General features: G+C 45.8%; 2 protein-coding genes and 1 pseudogene across 2 annotated transcripts; all 3 read right to left on the bottom strand.

Moving 5' to 3' along the window:
- Window positions 1-1,359: 1,359 nt before the first annotated feature.
- Window positions 1,360-2,655, bottom strand: LOC147970535 (uncharacterized; annotated as a pseudogene).
- A 2,950-nt stretch (window positions 2,656-5,605) lies between these two features.
- Window positions 5,606-7,964, bottom strand: LOC125508136 (uncharacterized). Its single transcript, XM_087525660.1, has 3 exons — window positions 7,593-7,964; window positions 7,247-7,461; window positions 5,606-6,113 (listed from the first exon to the last, which is right to left on the bottom strand). The coding sequence occupies exons 1-3, from the start codon at window positions 7,649-7,651 to the stop codon at window positions 5,806-5,808; spliced, it is 582 nt and encodes a 193-aa protein (XP_087381786.1). The 5' UTR covers window positions 7,652-7,964; the 3' UTR covers window positions 5,606-5,805.
- Window positions 7,965-8,195: 231 nt separating this feature from the next.
- LOC147970534 (uncharacterized) lies at window positions 8,196-14,013 on the bottom strand. The gene is made up of 2 exons (XM_087523474.1): window positions 13,890-14,013; window positions 8,196-8,797 (listed from the first exon to the last, which is right to left on the bottom strand). Exons 1-2 carry the CDS (start codon window positions 14,011-14,013, stop codon window positions 8,196-8,198), a joined length of 726 nt encoding a protein of 241 aa, XP_087379600.1.
- Between the last annotated feature and the right edge of the window lie 2,481 nt (window positions 14,014-16,494).

Raw genomic sequence — 16,494 nt, 5'->3', positions numbered from 1 at the left:
AGGAATATCATTCGTTGACCGTGAGAGCTTGTGATGGGTTAAGTTGGGACACCCCTGCAGGGATTTGAAAGGCATGCCTGCGGTTATGGGCAGATGGGAATTTGTTAATGTCCGGTTGTAGAAAACCTGAAACTTAACTTAATTAAAATGAATCAACAGAGTGTGTGGCCGTGATGGTCTCTTTTCGGCGGAGTTCGGGAAGAGAACACGGTCTCATGTTATGCTTGAACGTAGGTTGTTCTAGGATCACTTCTTGATCATAGATTCTCGACCGTGCCTTGCCTTTCTCTTCTCGCTCTCATTTGCGTATGTTAGCCACCATATATGCTAGTGCTTGCTGCAGCTCCACCTCATACCTTTTACCTTACCTATAAGCTTAAATAGTCTTGATCGCGAGGGTGTGAGATTGCTGAGTCCCCGTGACTCACAGTTTACTTCAAAACCAGATGCAGGGACCGGATACCATTTCAGGAGATTCGACTGAGCTCAAGTGGGAGTTCGATGAGGACTCAGGACAATACTACGTTTCCTTTCTAGATGAACAGTAGTGGAGCCCAGTTGGGGCGATCGGGGACATTATGCATTTGGGGTTGTCTTTATTTTGGTTCCATAGTCGGACCTTGATTGTATCTGGATGAATGTAATGTTATGTTTATGCTATTGTGTGACGTGGCGATTGTAAGCCAACTATGTACCTCTTTCCTTATTCAGTACATGGGTTGTGTAAAGATTACCCCTCTTGCGACATTGCCTACAATGCGGTTATGCCTCTAAGTCGTGCTCCGACACGTGGGAGTTATAGCCGCATCATGGGTGTTACAGTTATGTTGCCGATTCTGAGACAATGCCCGTTGCTTCCCAATTCCCATTTATTGCTGCACACCACCCCATCCAACCTACCAATCTTCCCCATCAAGATTCATTCATCCCCATTCCTTCTCGCCTATTTCCCTACCAGATCGAACCATCGTCTCCAGCTAAGATTGCGGTAGCTTGCACGATGTCCACCTCCGCGTCCAATGGAGTCGGCGACGAGATGTTGTCACTCATCCCCTGCCTTGTCTGTGGCGGCCAGGTCATCACCTGGATTGCTCGGGGCGACGACAACGTCGGCGACCGCTACCATAAGTGCACCAGGAAAAATGTGAGTGCTTTCTCTAGTATGATCTAGGATCATATTGCAGCCGTTTCGTAGTTAGCAGCTCCAGATCTGTATTTTTTTGGTGCAGGTTGGTCTCTATGGATGCATCAGATAGAACCGGACGTACCGTTCTGATCTGAATCGTCATTTCGGTGTGCAGCAGTACCCAGCTCTCTCTCCCCGTCGCCAGGCAGCACAAATCTCTTTTTTGCGAATGTAAAGCTTCATTCATCAACCATGAGCATTACAGTCTAGCTTACATAAGGCTAAGATGTGTTCAGGGGCATGGCGCAGCTAGACTGCTGTGCGAGGCTGCCTCCCTAGTTGCGCAAGTGCATGACTAACACAGTTCAAACCTCTCCTAACATGTGTTATTTCATGTGGTCGTCCCAAGCTCAGCAAGTGTTTTGCTTCCTCCACTATTGCCGCAGCTGGTGATCTATCAACTTCTATGCCCTTGAGCATGCTCAATGCCATGGTGTGGTCCGTCTCCATGATGAAAGGTAGCGTGCTCCACACAAGTGTGAGTGAAATCCCTTCCCGACAAGCAGCAAGTTCTGCCTCCAGCACGCTCGCACATGATGACAAATAGCGGCAAGATGCAAAAATCACCTCTCCCTCAGAATTACGAAGAATCATACCAGCAGCTCCTGTCTTGTCAGCTTCCACGAAGGCACCATCAACCTTTAGTTTGCACCATCCCTCCGGCAGTGCGCTCCATCTCTCCTAGGGCCTTGGGTTGTCAGCAGGGGAGATGTGGTCTTGTTGTTTCCTCTCCGCCTGACCATAGCTGACCACCATCTTCCCTTTAGCAGTGTCCGCGTTTGGATGTTGTTTAATGCACAACAGCGAGTCCATGTAGCTCGAGAGGAATTGTCGAGATGCTTTAGTAGGTGGCGCCGGCTTATTGTGGGTAATCTCATTATGTACATGCCATATTCGCCATACCGTCATGAGCAGCGAAAGGCGCTCCTGCTCGCTGCACCGTTCCAGTAGGTGCAGCAACCACTCCGGTCCCGTATTAGCAACGGTGTCCAGCTTTGGCATGCTCCAGGACTCCTCCATGGCGTACCAAAGATCTATGGCTCTCGGGCATCTGCAGAAGACGTGGTACGTGTCCTCTCGTTCCACACCACACAAACGGCAAATATCAGTATCAGATATATTTCTTCTAGCCAAATTTGCCATGGTAGCTAGTGCGTTTTTCACCACTCGCCAAGCCAGTACGCGTACCTTTGGGGGAGGGGAGCAGGGCACCCCCATAACGTGTCCCAGACGGCTCTGGTGCCGTCTGGTGCCCTGCTCGTTGCACATATAGATGTGCGATTTTTTCGTCGAGGGCCATCTTGTACGCGCTTCTTACGCTGAAGATCCCACGGGCCTCTGGCGCCCATGCGATGATGTCCTCCATCAGCTGCGGGCTCAGCTTTATCTTGCTGATCTCATCGACGTCAAGAGGCATAAAGTGAGCGCGGAGCCCCTGGTCCCAGCGACCCTGGGCGTCGATCAGCTGTGCCACTCTCCTGAGGCGACAATTGGCGCGGTTTGTAATACCCGGTAGGAAGGTGGCCGAGGCACCCATGGGTCTCGCCATATTCTGACGCTTTCTCCATTGCCAATGCGCCAAATCAGCCCCTTCTTGAGAAGGTCTAGGCCATGATGGATTGCATGCCATGTAGATGACGCATTACCTGCAAAAACAGTATCCACTAGAGAGCAATTAGGGTAATATTTAGCTTTGAACACTCTTGCACAAAGCGAGTCTGGCTTTGTAAGTAGGCGCCAAGCTTGTCTTGCAAGCAATGCTTGGTTGATCAGACGGAAATCTCTAAATCCCAGCCCTCCTCTGCTCTTTGGTTCTGTTATATCTTGTCCCATGCGACCCACTGGGCTTTCCTTTTGCCTTTCCTTTTCCCTCACCACAAGTTTCTGACCAAACTTGTAAGATCATCACAAACTGAATATTGCAGCTTAAAAACACCCATTATGTAAGTTGGAAGGGCCTGACCAACTGATTTTATCATTGTCTCCTTGCCCGCCATTGATAGGGTGTCACCCCAAAGCATGATTCTCTTTCACAGTCGCGCTTGCAAGTTCTAAAATCTCCCCTTATGCATACGGCCATCCGGTGTAGGGAGACCCAAGTATTTCTCTTCAAAACTTTCAGCTTGGATTTCCAAAACAGCGCGTACCTCCTATTTGTCCACATCTGCACAACACTCACCAAACTGAATTGAACACTTTTGTGGATTAATGAGTTGGCCAGTAGCGCTAGCATATGTGGCTATGATTTCCTTGATATGAACAGCTTGGTCATGGCTAGCTTTGAAAAATAAAAGTGTGTCATCCGCAAATAAAAGATGAGATATACCCAGCGCGTTGGTGCACACTTTCACCGGATCAATCACATGCCTCTTCATACTCTGTCTGAGAAGCACAGAGAGACCATCAGCCACAAGCAGAAACAAGAACGGGGACAAAGGGTCACCTTTGTGAGCGAAGCCCATCTTTTGCATCGCTTGTCGCAGGAAACCCCAATCTACTCTATCATAGGCCTTAGACAGGTCTAATTTATAAGCACAAAAATTCCTCTCCTGATTCTTCTCATGCTGCATGTAATGGAGACACTCGAAGACCAATAATGCATTATCCGTGATTAATCTTGCCGGCACAAATGCACTCTGCTCTGGTGAAATAATATCATCCAAAATAGGTCTCAATCTGTTAATCAAGCACTTGGCTACAATCTTATATATGACATTGCATAGACTAATTGGCCGAAAATCAGTAAGTCAGACTGGATCTTTAACTTTAGGAATTAAAGCAATTACCGTATCATTGACACCGGGAGGCATATGTCCAGATAGAAAAAATTCTTGTACCGCCTTCACAATTTCCTCCTTCAACACTGCCCAGTTGCGCTGGAAAAAACGGGCTGGAAAACCATCTTTGCCAGGCAGCACAAATCTGCAATAGGGTTTGGTCGCAGCAGGCAACCGACGAGGTCAATGGCGGGGTTGGCAAGGTTCACAGCGCCGACGCTGGCGAGGGGTGCCAATCATTGTCGTTGCTGCTCAGAGATGCAACGGCTAGCTGTTTTACTGGCTTGGGCGATCCTAATTGTTGCACTCATTGGGCTGGGGATGCTGCTGCTCGTGCTCGGCCGCCTGGTTTGCTAGAGGCTGTGGTTCAGCTGCATCTTCAAACTGCAGGCTGTTTTTAGCATTAGCGTTGGGGTTTGACGAGTCAAAATTCCATGTCGGGGCATTAATTAAGTTGTGTTCTCCCGTCGTAGTGATGACAAAATGTTATCGTCTGTACTCTCATTTTCTGTGTTAATGAAAACAAAGGATTGTTGGTCTAGTAATGTTTGTTGTTTCAGGTGGTAGTAACCATCAAATGGGTTATCTATCGTTTGTACTCAGGGCCTAATGTAATCAGCAGGAAAATAAATCAGTTTCTTTCCTTTCTGTTTTGCATGCACGCCCGGGATCGCTTGTACACGCGTCTCCACTAGTTTTCGTTTACTGTTAAGTACAGTAGGTACGAGCTCCGGATTATGTGCATTTTGGTTATTCAGAAATTCAGAATGCACCCCAGATCTCTAGGAAAATTCAGACTTTGTGGCCTACACTGGAAAATTTTAGAAATCAAGACACTTCCCAATTCCTGATAATTTGAGAATGCATCAACATATTGCAAAAGGAAAATCAGAAATCTACACATGACCATAGCGCTGACAAATTCAGAATGCACTCCCATATCTCTAGGAAAATTCAGACTTTGTGGTATGTATTGTTCAAAAATTCAGAAATCAAGACACTTCCAATACCTGAATAATTTCAGAATGCATCAACATATTGCAAAAGGAAAATCAGAAATCTACACATGACCATAGCACTGACAAATTCAGAATGCACTCCCGTATCTCAGGAAAATTCAGACTGTGTGGTATGTATTGTTCAAAAATTCAAAAATCAAGACACTTTCCAATTCCTGAATAATTTCATAATGCATCAACATATTGCAAAAGGAAAATCAGAAATCTACACATGAGTTGCTCAAAAAAAAAATCTACACATGACCATAGCGCTGACAAATTCAGAATGCACTCCCATATCTCTAGGAAAATTCAGACTTTGTGGTCTGTATTGTACAAAAAATCAGAAATCAAGACACTTTCCAATTCATGAATAATTTCAGAATGCATCAACATATTGCAAAATATTTCAAAATTCTACACATGAGCATAGCGCTGACAAATTCAGAATGCACTCCCATATTTCTAGGAATATCAGACTTTGTGGTCTGTAGAGTAGAAAAATTCAGATTGCATTCCTGATAACTTCAAATGCATCAACATACTGCAATTTTTTTTACAAATCTACACATGACCATAGCGCCGACAAACTCAGAATGCATCACCAGCGTGTACAAAAATTCAGAAAAATAAAACACACATCGTGCGAATACTAATACGTTGACATTCAGACCAATTCAAGCATACATTATTTCTGATAATCCATATTTGATTCTGCCATGCATAGCAGCAGTCGAACACACTCAACAAGCATGACACTAGAGGAGTTCTACTGATGGAACTACAGCCGCACACATTAAGTTCTACATATTTCTAGTCTTGACAGACAGGGTCCTGCAACTGCTCACATGCCAGTCATCCGCAGATCACCCACTTTGTGGCAGTTGTTTCGCCTGTGACCTTCAATTCCACAACTTTTGCACCTTGCTGGTTTCCGAACAGGCTTCGGGGCATCACCACAGTCCGGGCAAGTAGTCCGTTTGTGGCCCTGCTTGCGACATATGCTGCAGAACCTCGTCCACTTGCTCAGCCCCTCGTACGGTGCCTTCTCCCAGCTGGTTGTTGGGCGCCTCATTTCTTTCCGTTTCTTTGGCGCCAACAAACCAACGAGTCTGTTCCCACTGTCACTCGCAGAATTAGCATCATCATTCACTGTATGCGCCCAACAAGCAGACCAAATAAATAGAAGATAATCCAGGAGGGTACAAACGCGTACCTCAGATCCACAAACAATTTCCTGCATGCATTTTGTTCTTAACACATTCAACCAACTATTCCCGTACCGTATTTCAAATCCCTTCTCCCACAAGTAGAGAATGTAATCCAGGTGGGGCATTCACATAGGCCACCCCGAGTGTATCGAAGCTCATACCCAGGGCTGGCACAATTACAATGCTGCCCGGTTTGTCAGCGAACCCCCGTATTGCCTTCTCAAGGGCGCTGGGTCACCCAGGGCAAGGCGCTCTTACTGGAGTAGGAACTCCAATTCTAACCCTGCATTTTGATAGATTAATATGTGACAGCATGTATTTCTACTGGAAATGAAGCAGATGGGTGTCCTTCTTGTGCCTACATTCAGGAATTTCAACATTTTGGATGTCAATTACTTTTCAATTTTCACCAGCCATGACCCATAGGATTTGTGGTTAACTCAAGCTGCATCTCAGAAACCTTCCCAACCTAATTCTGGAATATACTCACTAAAGTTATCCTCAAAACAAACCAAGCCTAGCATGCTTTTCTTTTAAACACACATGCTCCTAGTACCTCCATCTATGGTTATGGACATAATATGTACACCAATTCTAATTTGTATTTCGCCTCTCATATCTTTCCCACAATCTGTACATGAAATATCTTAGCATGCCTGATCACCCTGTGTTCAGCATATCGAACAGTCTCGCTTTTATCCCACCCTACATTTCCTTGTTCGATGATTTATGTATCCAAATATACATTTTCCAGCTCAGTGTTGATATCTATTCCCTCGCATCAGTACGCACTATCCATAAAAGCAGACTGACATTGGCATGCTCTCTGTTTTAACCATGTGTTCGTGCTACTATCTAAAAACACCTGCCATGAGGAAAGCACACAAGCCTACCACAAAATCTGCATACAACCATTCCAATTTGTATATTGTCTACCTATTTTCAAATTATGAAACTAAATCCTCCTGCATAATTGACCAGCCTATACAAATGTGAGCTCATCGGATTTGAAGTACACATAAAAATGAGACAAACAACCCCAAATGCAAACACCATTATTAACCAAGAGATTACCTTCGAGTCCAGCCTGGAGTTTTTGGATCAATCTGATCAATAGATTGCTTAGATGCTTGTGGTTCATCATCGCTCCCGGCTGCGAGTGCCCCATCCGCCGCACAGATCTGCCTGTCGCCATGGGGGGTAGCTCTTCAGCCCCTATCGCCACCGCGGGGTAGTGGAGCGGCTCCATTGGAAGCTGGTTGTCGTTGACCTCTTCCACCACGGCGGCCCTACAGGCGACCAGAATCATTTGGATCAGAGCCACATATCCATTGCAAAAATCCCCCAGCAGAGATTGAGCAGCGAGGATCCAAAAAGGCGGCTTTGGATGGGAGGTGGGGGTGGGGGGGGGGGGGGGTGCTTACCTCCTAATGGTTGCATCAGGAACTCCATCCCCACAAGCGCCGCCGTGTATTTCATCCACCGCCGACCTCCGCGTGCGTCAATGGCGATCCAAGAAAGAGTGGCCAGAGGTGGGGGACAGCACGACGACGATCTGATTCCTCATTTACTAGCCTGCCCACCACCGACAGCGGAAGTCCCACTTCCCGAGCCACGGATCAGCAGTACAACGCCTTCCCGAGCCACGGCTCAGGAAAGCGCCCGTCACGGCGCCGCCTGCGGGCTCCGTCACCGGCGCGGCATACGACACACCCGCATACCGTATTCCCCTCTCCCGTGTTTTAAAAACGATCGACCACTTCGCTGAATAATTGAACGCTACACATCCCGATGCCTTGGCGAGCCGTTGTGATAAAGTGCTCACCTGTGCTCGCGAGCAGAACAGCTGCGTCCATAAAAAGACTGGTATCACAAATTCAGCTACTTTCGTGCCCACTTAATTCATATGTATGCACATTTGGAGTTTATCTTTCCTTCTTATCAAATCTAAACCAAGACAAAATGCAGAACCACATCAAAACTCCAACTTCAAAGACTAAAGTGGTAGAATTGCATATCTTACCTATTTCCATGGGGGCTTGGCAGCTACAACTTCTTGGTGAGAAACTGATCTCCTCTTCTTGGTATGCCCTCCCTGAGCCACGGCACTGGAGAAACTGTCTCCTACCTCACTGAGACAACACGCTAATCTTGTATGTAGATACTCATGTAGACTTCGCACAAAAAATGTTGACATGCATATTGCAGCCAAACTGGTGATGACCATAGCAGCAACTGGACTAATCATCACTCCTACAAGAAACCCTAGCAGGCAAAGCACTAAGCACCAAACAAACACGACCAATGAGGCATCCTCGGTCACTGGACGCTCTAACCAAAACCGCATAATGTGGGAGGACCAGAGATAAAGAAGAAGGCAAGAGACCGCAGCAATCTCAGAGACCAAGATTATCAGCCTTTGGTATTCATAGTAGAAGAGTGCAGCAGTGAAGATGAGAAGTACAACGGACCGGTACACGACTACCACCTCTGCCATATTGCGTTGTTGCCTCTGCCTCTCCTCAATCTCATCCTTACTCAAGTAATTGTAGCTTCTCACTGGGATGGGAACAAGAGGTGGAGTTGTAGATACAACTATGGGGTCACTGGTGGCCACAGGAGGACCTACAAATAACAATGAAATCAATAAAAAGAACAATATAAAGAAACAAGAAGGGAAACAGAGACAGTGCTAAGATAGATATATGAGGGGAGCATGTGAATTTGGAGTAACACAGGCTTCTATTCAAACATGCCATAATAATATATTTTTATTTCATTGCAACCATACACACAATGAAACTACTACAGAGTCGGCGAGGATGCCATAGATCGGCGAGTGGCGGCGTGGTATGTCAACGGCGGAGGGGCTGGGTGCAGCGGAGACCCAGCGCGTCCGTGGAGATCTCGGTGGTGAACGATGTCGGGCGATTCTCGCGTCGGCCTACCAAGGACGAAAACGACGGACCGGAGGAGTGGAGGCGGGCGGTGGTGATGGCGGTGGCGGCAGAGGGAGATTTGATGATAACCCCCCCCCCCCAGGCCCCCCTCCCCCCCCCCCCCCCCCCGCCTTTGATTGTGGCAATAAAATTTCATGCAGATGCCGTTTCATGGTGGGCGCAAAGGCAGTCCCTCTCCACACATTTCGGATCGTAATCAAGAAGAAGATAACTGTTCTAGGGGGTTCAGAAGCAGAAGACCACTCCTATTTACCCCATGAGGTCTTCGCTCTAACTTGGCATGCTGATGTTGGTAATATCATGCATATGGTGCCTTGCATTGCTTACTGTATACATCAAAGATGTCATCTGCTTAGTTTAGACATGCTTTGTGTCAATGCCATCTGTTTAGTTTCTTTATCGTATATGTGAATCATGCAATGCCATATTGTTTAGCCATGCATCATATATGTGAATTTTGCAATGCCAACCTAGTTAGCCAGTCATCTTATATGTGAATTATATCATGCCATCATTTTTTTATTACGTATTAAATTTGTCAACAATTTTAGTACATTCAATTACTCTTCCTGTGTATCAGCCATTCGGCACGGTCATGGAAAAATCTGGAGTGGAAATAAGGTCTTCAGAGAAGACAATGCTATCTGACGAAGCGCATATCTTGCTGGTTACAGATAGCTGCTCAGAGGAGGATTCAGAGACAAATGACCAGTCCTATTCCCCCCCCTCCCGAGGTGCATGCTCTAACTTGGCAGGGTTATGTTGCTCATATCGTGCGTATGATATCTTGCATTGCTATGTCATTTGCTTAGTTTAGACATGATTTGTGTGAATGCCACCTGTTTAGTGTCTAATTACCATATATGTGAATTATGCAATGCCATATTTTTGCAATACATTATATATGTGAATTATGCAATGTTATCTTGTTGCAAGGCATTATATATGTGAATTATGCAATGCCATGCTGTTTAGCCAAGCGTCATATATGTGAATTATATCATGCCGTCCTTTTTTTGTATTTCTCATTGCTTTTGTCGACAATGTTTGTATATTCAACTGCTCTTCCTATGCATCAGCCATCTGAATTGGTGACGGAGAAATCTGGAGTGAAAACAAGGTCTTCAGAGCAGATAATGCTACCTGGTTGAGCAGATATGTTGCTGGTTAGAGATAGTTCTTCAGAGGAGGATTCAGAGGCAGATGACCAGTCCTATTATCCCCCTGAGGTGTATGCTCAAACTTGGCAGGGTTATATTACTCATATCATGCATATTTTGTATTGCAATGCTTAGTTTTTACATCATATACATGATATTGAATGTCATCTCCTTAGTTGACACATCATATATGCGATTGCTCTCTGCTCACTTTCTTAGTATACAAATTATATATTTGAATTATATCATGCCATGATGTTTACATAGATAGCATGTATTTGAATTATGGCATGCCAACCCATTTTCTAAAGACATAATATAGTTATATTATCTCATCATGTTCACATAGTCATCATATTTTGAATTATGTCATTCTATCCGTGAATTATATCATGTCATCATGTTTCCATCGACGGTATGTTTGTGATTTATGGCATGCCAACCACTTTAATAGACACATCGTATAGTTATATCATGTCATCCTGTTTACATAGTCATCATATTTTGAAGTATGTCATTCTATCCTGATTAGTTAGCCATCATACATGCGAAATTGTGTCATGCTATCCTATTTAATTAGCCATCATATATTTGAAATTATGTCCTGCTATTCTGTTTGGTTAGACAGCATAAATGTGAATTATTTCATGTCTTGTTTTCTTCCCTACTATCAATTGCACCTGTCTATCTTACAATGTCTGTACATTCAATTACTTTTCTTGTTATTAGCCATTTCAATTGGAGGGGTGATGGCAGTATCTGTGGGAGTAAAAACACGGTCTTCAGAAAAGATCGTGTGTAACACCCACGATGCGGCTATATCTCCCACGTGTCGGAGCACGACTTAGAGGCATAACCGCATTGTAGGCATGTCGCAAGAGGGGTAATATTTACACATCCCATGTACTGAATAAGAAAGGGATAAAGAGTTGGCTTACAATCGCCACTTCACACAATACATAAATATAGCATTACATCATCCAGAATACAATCAAGGTCCGACTACGGAACCAAAATAAAAGAAGACTACCCCTAATGAAAAAGATCCCCGATCGCCCCGACTGGGCTCCACTACTGATCAACTGGAAAACGAAACAACACAACGAACATGATCTTCTTCGAGCTCCTCCTTGAGCTCGGTTGCGTCACCTGCATGGTATCATCGACACCTGCAACTGGTTGGAAGTATCTGTGAGCCACGAGGACTCGGCAATCTCACACCCGCGAGATCAAGACTATTTAAGCTTAAAGGTAGGACAGGGTAGTGAGGTGGAGCTGCAGCAAGCACTAGCATATATAGTGGCTAACTTATGTAAATGAGAGCGAGAAGAGAAGCAAAGCATGGTCGTGAACTAGAAGTGATCAAGAAGTGATCCTGAAACTACTTACGTTCAAGCATAACACAAGAACCGTGTTCACTTTCCGGACTCCGCCGAAAAGAGACCATCACGGCTACACACGCGGTTGATGGATTTTAATTAAGTTAAGTGTCAAGTTTTCTACAACTGGACATTAACAAATTCCCATCTGCCCATAACCACGGGCACGGCTTTCGAAAGTTCAAAAACCCTGCAGGGGTGTCCCAACTTATCCCATCACAAGCTCTCACGGTCAACGAAGGATATTCCTTCTCCCAGGAAGACTCGACCAGACTCGGAATCCCGGTTACAAGACATCTCGACAATGGTAAAACAAGACCAGCAAGACCGCCCGATGCACCGACAAATCTCGATAGGAGCTGCACATATCTCAATCTCAGGGCACACCGGATAAGCTAAGCGTATAGGAGCCGACGTAACCCAAGTTGCCAAGGGATGGCCCTGCACGGTGCTCTAGTTTGGACCAACACTCAGAGGAGCACTGACCCGGGGGTTTAAATAAAGATGACCCTTGAGTCTGCAGAACCCAAAGGAAAAAGGCTTAGGTGGCAAATGGTAAAACCAAGGTTGGGCCTTGCTGGAGGAGTTTTATTCAAGGCGAACTGTCAAGGGGTTCCCATTATAACCCAACCGCATAAGGAACGCAAAATCAAGGAACATAACACCGGTATGACGGAAACTAGGGCGGCAAGAGTGGAACAAAACACCAGGCATAAGGCTGAGCCTTCCACCCTTTACCAAGTATATAGGTGCATTAAAGTAAACACGATATAATAATGATATCCCAACAATAATCACGTTCCAACAAGGAACAAACTCCATCTTCACCTGCAACTAACAACACTATAAGAGGGGCTGAGCAAAGTGGTAACATAGCCAAACAATGGTTTGCTAGGACAAGGTGGGGTAGAGGCTTGACATGGCAATATGGGAGGCATGATATAGCAAGTGGTAGGTATCGCGGCATAGCAATAGAGCGAGCAACTAGCAAGCAAAGATAGAAGTGATTTCGAGGGTATGGTCATCTTACCTGAGATCCCGCAAGGAAGAAGAACGAGTCCATGAAGAAGACAAACGGATGAAGTCAAACAGATCCTCACAAACGCGGCGTTATCGGAACTAACCCGAAGAAGCAACATCGGAAAGAAGCAAACAACATAATAAACAACCACCACATAAACATGGCATGATGCACAACCAAGTATGATGCATGTCCGGTTTAATGAGGCATGGCATGGCGATATGCACAAGCAAAACTACAAGTTAAGTGGAGCTCAATATGCAATGAGTTGCATATTGACGAAACACCACAACAATTATTTAGTTCTCTCTTGTTTAGATACCCAAGAATATTAAATGTTGATTAACATGGCAAATGGTGAAGCATAACAAAACTATACCATCTAAACAATTTAAATGGGGCCGGATATAACCGACAACAAATCCGGTAAATCCCCATATGCATTTAGCAAATTAATGCAAAACAACAATTTAAACACTCTTGATGTTGTTATCATGATGCGGATGACGTTTGCAAGTTTTATGCAATTTGGAAAAGTTGACAAGAGCATGATATGAAGCATTTGTCATCGTGGCAGAAACGAAAAGGGTGCCACGGCAACATTCCGGTTCCGGTAACTCGATTGAGATGCCGGTGCAAAAGGAAAAGTGATGGGGGCGTGTCATGCAAGGATGGTGGGGTGCTCCCGGATGCCGGGTTCCCACGGGTTAGTGGCATGGAAACGAGTGACAATACGGACATGGTGCAGACAAAGGGTGCATCTCATACAACACAAGCATTCGTTCTTGGACGCCCATCTCGGCGGTTATACCTTTGTAGCGTGCATTATCGGAGCGGTTCGAGTTCGATGCGGTATATGGGAAGTAGACGTTCTCGGGGCGTTCGTAGTGGAAGTAGTCGTTCTCGCATGCTCTAGGGTCGACGGAAGAGGATCTCGCGATCTCGGCGACGGTAGGTGTACATGTTGGCGGTAGTCGAACTTGATGGTTCCGTTACCCGGTTCTTCGGAGACGGTAGTGGTATACGGTTCTTTCGGCCATGGTAGTCGTACACGCATTCGGAGAGGAACTCGGCGTGTCGGTGCGGTGTAGGGGTACATGTCGATGGTCGTGTCGTGGTACTCGGCATTTCGTTCAGTACTCGTTCGAGCATTTGTGTGGTCTTTTTGGTGGTGTACTTGGCGATATCTGAGGCGACCTTGACGCATCCGTGCGTAGAGGTACTTGGCGGTTTTGTGTAGTCGGTCTTGCTGGTCTCGGTAACGTAGTTGTACAAGAGCATCGTCGAACTTGTTGAATCCAAATTCTTGGAGGGCCGCCATGGTACTTGGCGCTAATCCATGTTCGGTGGTCGAACTTGACGTCAACAGCAACAACAAGTGGAGGTGCATGATGACAGTGGGGCATCGCGGTCGTCCACTACGGCGGACAGGGCATGCAGGTCGTGGTGGTACTGCTCGAGGTAGCAGTAGGAGAAGGCTGGGTCGGGTGCTTGTCAGCAGGCAGCGAAACAAACTGCTGCTGCTCGAAGAAGGCAGCGGCGCGCTTGCGGCTGAACAGAGGGAGGAAGAGGCGCGTGCGCGAGGTGGCGAAGCAGCAGTTGCAGGGGCAGAGCGAGGTCGGCGCTGTGGCGCAGCTCGACGGTGGCAAGGCGGCAGGGGGAACCGGGCAGGAGGAAGGAGAGGCCGGCGGCTGCGGTACAAGAAGCAACCGAGGCGCGGCTTCGGGCCATGGTGACGGCGAGGCGGCAGCGAACTTGGAGGCGGGGCGGCGTCGGGCGCGCAGGTGGCTGTGGCGGGGCGGCATCGCCATGGGAACGGAGGAGGCGCGAGCGAGGAGACAAGGACGGCGCTCCTGCTCATGGCCCTGGGCGCGCGAGGCTGCAACAGAGGATGGAGGAAGAGCGATGGTTGCCAGGGAGAGATGGGGATCGGCTGAAGGAGTCTGGCGGCGCTGGGAGATCAAAGAGAGAGGAGGGGGATCGAGCACGGCCTCCTGGCTCGATGCGTGGGGCGTGCGTGTGGCGGCGGCATGGGAGGACGAGAGGGAGAGGATGAGATGGGATCGAGCATCCCCTTGGGCCGGCTAGGTTTAGGCAATGGATGGCTGGGCCTTGGCCTTGGGCCGCACTAGTCGTTGGGAGGCCCAGGTGAGCTGGCTCTCCTCTCTCCATCCTTTTCCTTTTTAAAACAAAACAGAGAAAGAGAAGGAAAAGAAAGAGAAGGTAGGGGCGGAATCTGGGCACGAGGACAATTTTCCCGGACTCATAAAAATATGAGGAATTTAAATAAAATGGTGAAAGGAATTTTAGAGAGAAATAAAGTTCACACAAAGGAACATGTTTGAATTTAATTCAAACTTGCATGAATTTATATCCTAACCAAACTGAATCCAAATGGGCTTAAATTTTATAGGATGACCCTACATAATAAATATGATTTATGGGCAAAAGATGAACATTTATTTGAGCATTTCTATTTGCAACTCAAATAAATAGAGAAAAGGGAAAGAAAGAAGTGGCATAGGGATTTGAAACTTGGGTGAAACCAAGTTGGAAGTGAGCATGGGGTTGATGGAAAGATCAAGAGAAGAAAAGAAGTTGCAATGCACATGAGCAACTAAATTAAACAAACACAACAATGGTATGGACAAGATGCATGATGCAATGATAAATGCAACAGACAAAAAAAATCACATAACGAAACTCGGAAAACATGGAACGCATCTGAAGCTCCGGTCTTGGGGCGTCACAACACTCCACCACTACGAGAGGATCTCGTCCCGAGATCTAGGATGGCACCGGAGGGAAACAGAAGAGGAAGAGAAGAGGTAAAACTAAGTTGCTTCTTTGACAAATGAGTGAAACCATGAACCTTGAGAGGTTAAACCATTTCGAGAAAAGAATACAACGGAGATGAACGAAGTTGACTATCTCCGTCAGAAAAGAGGAACAAGGAAGAACAAATTCAGACAGCACTCCGGTTGGAAATGAAAGGTAAAGAATATGGGCTTGGAAAAATGAAAGCACTTGGATGAGACTCCAGTTAGAAGAGGAATGATAGACACAACACTCCGGTTAAACATGATATAGAAGGAATAAGAATGATATAATTTGGATAGCACTCCGACTGTAAATGGAAGGAATGGAACATGATCTTGACAAGATGAGGATACTTGATGAAATCAACAACACACTGTCTCCGGAACGAAAGAATAGAAGTTCGATCATTGGAAAGAAAGAAAGATTGGAGAAGAAAATGCCAACTTCTGCCACAAATGAGCTTGGAAAACACCCTTCCGAGAAATTTATCACATAGTTGTTGGAAAGATAACAACGAAATGAATAAGCTTGTAGTGGGCTTATTGAAAACTTCTCAAAATCTTGAGGTGAAATTCAGGCATTAACGGAATCAATTGCTTGCTTGATAGAAACGAAGAGATGAGAACTTACTTCATCGCAAGAATAGGAGGAAACTTGGATTATTGATAAGCACCACAATAGCAAAATTCCTTAGGGAAGGCTTTAGGTGAAATATAACCCAAGATACTCCAATGAAGAGGTTGATTGGTTGAAAAGATGTCTTGAGCAAAGAGAAAATGATGGATTTAGATATGTCACTCTTGAAAACTTGTGAATCATGAAACACGAAGGGAAATTATCAACAATGACATAACACCACCTCAAATGATAAGGTAGAAAGAATTGCACTTCGGATGCAAGATGAAGAAAACTTGAGCTCCTTTGAAAAGAATCTCGATGAACACTTCGAGAAGGAATTAAATCCTTGATGAACCACCATGTA

The sequence above is a fragment of the Triticum urartu genome, chromosome 5A, assembly GCF_056163025.1.
Source record: "Triticum urartu cultivar PI428250 chromosome 5A, HENAU_Tu73, whole genome shotgun sequence".
NCBI lineage: Eukaryota > Viridiplantae > Streptophyta > Magnoliopsida > Poales > Poaceae > Triticum > Triticum urartu.
This window is presented reverse-complemented; position numbering and strand designations above follow the sequence as displayed.

Bases quoted from the DNA above. Each gene is read 5' to 3' on its own strand.
- LOC147970534 (XM_087523474.1), bottom strand. From the start codon at position 14,013: ATGGCGGCCCTCCAAGAATTTGGATTCAACAAGTTCGACGATGCTCTT. The intron at 8,798-13,889 runs GTCGCCTCAGAT...TGTTATTTGTAG, and splicing joins CTACGCACGGATGCGTCAAG to GTCCTCCTGTGGCCACCAGT.
- LOC125508136 (XM_087525660.1), bottom strand. From the start codon at position 7,651: ATGAAATACACGGCGGCGCTTGTGGGGATGGAGTTCCTGATGCAACCA. The intron at 7,462-7,592 runs GCACCCCCCCCC...GGTCGCCTGTAG, and splicing joins ATGCAACCATTAGGAGGTAA to GGCCGCCGTGGTGGAAGAGG. The intron at 6,114-7,246 runs GTAATCTCTTGG...GGGCGCATACAG, and splicing joins ACTCCAGGCTGGACTCGAAG to TGAATGATGATGCTAATTCT.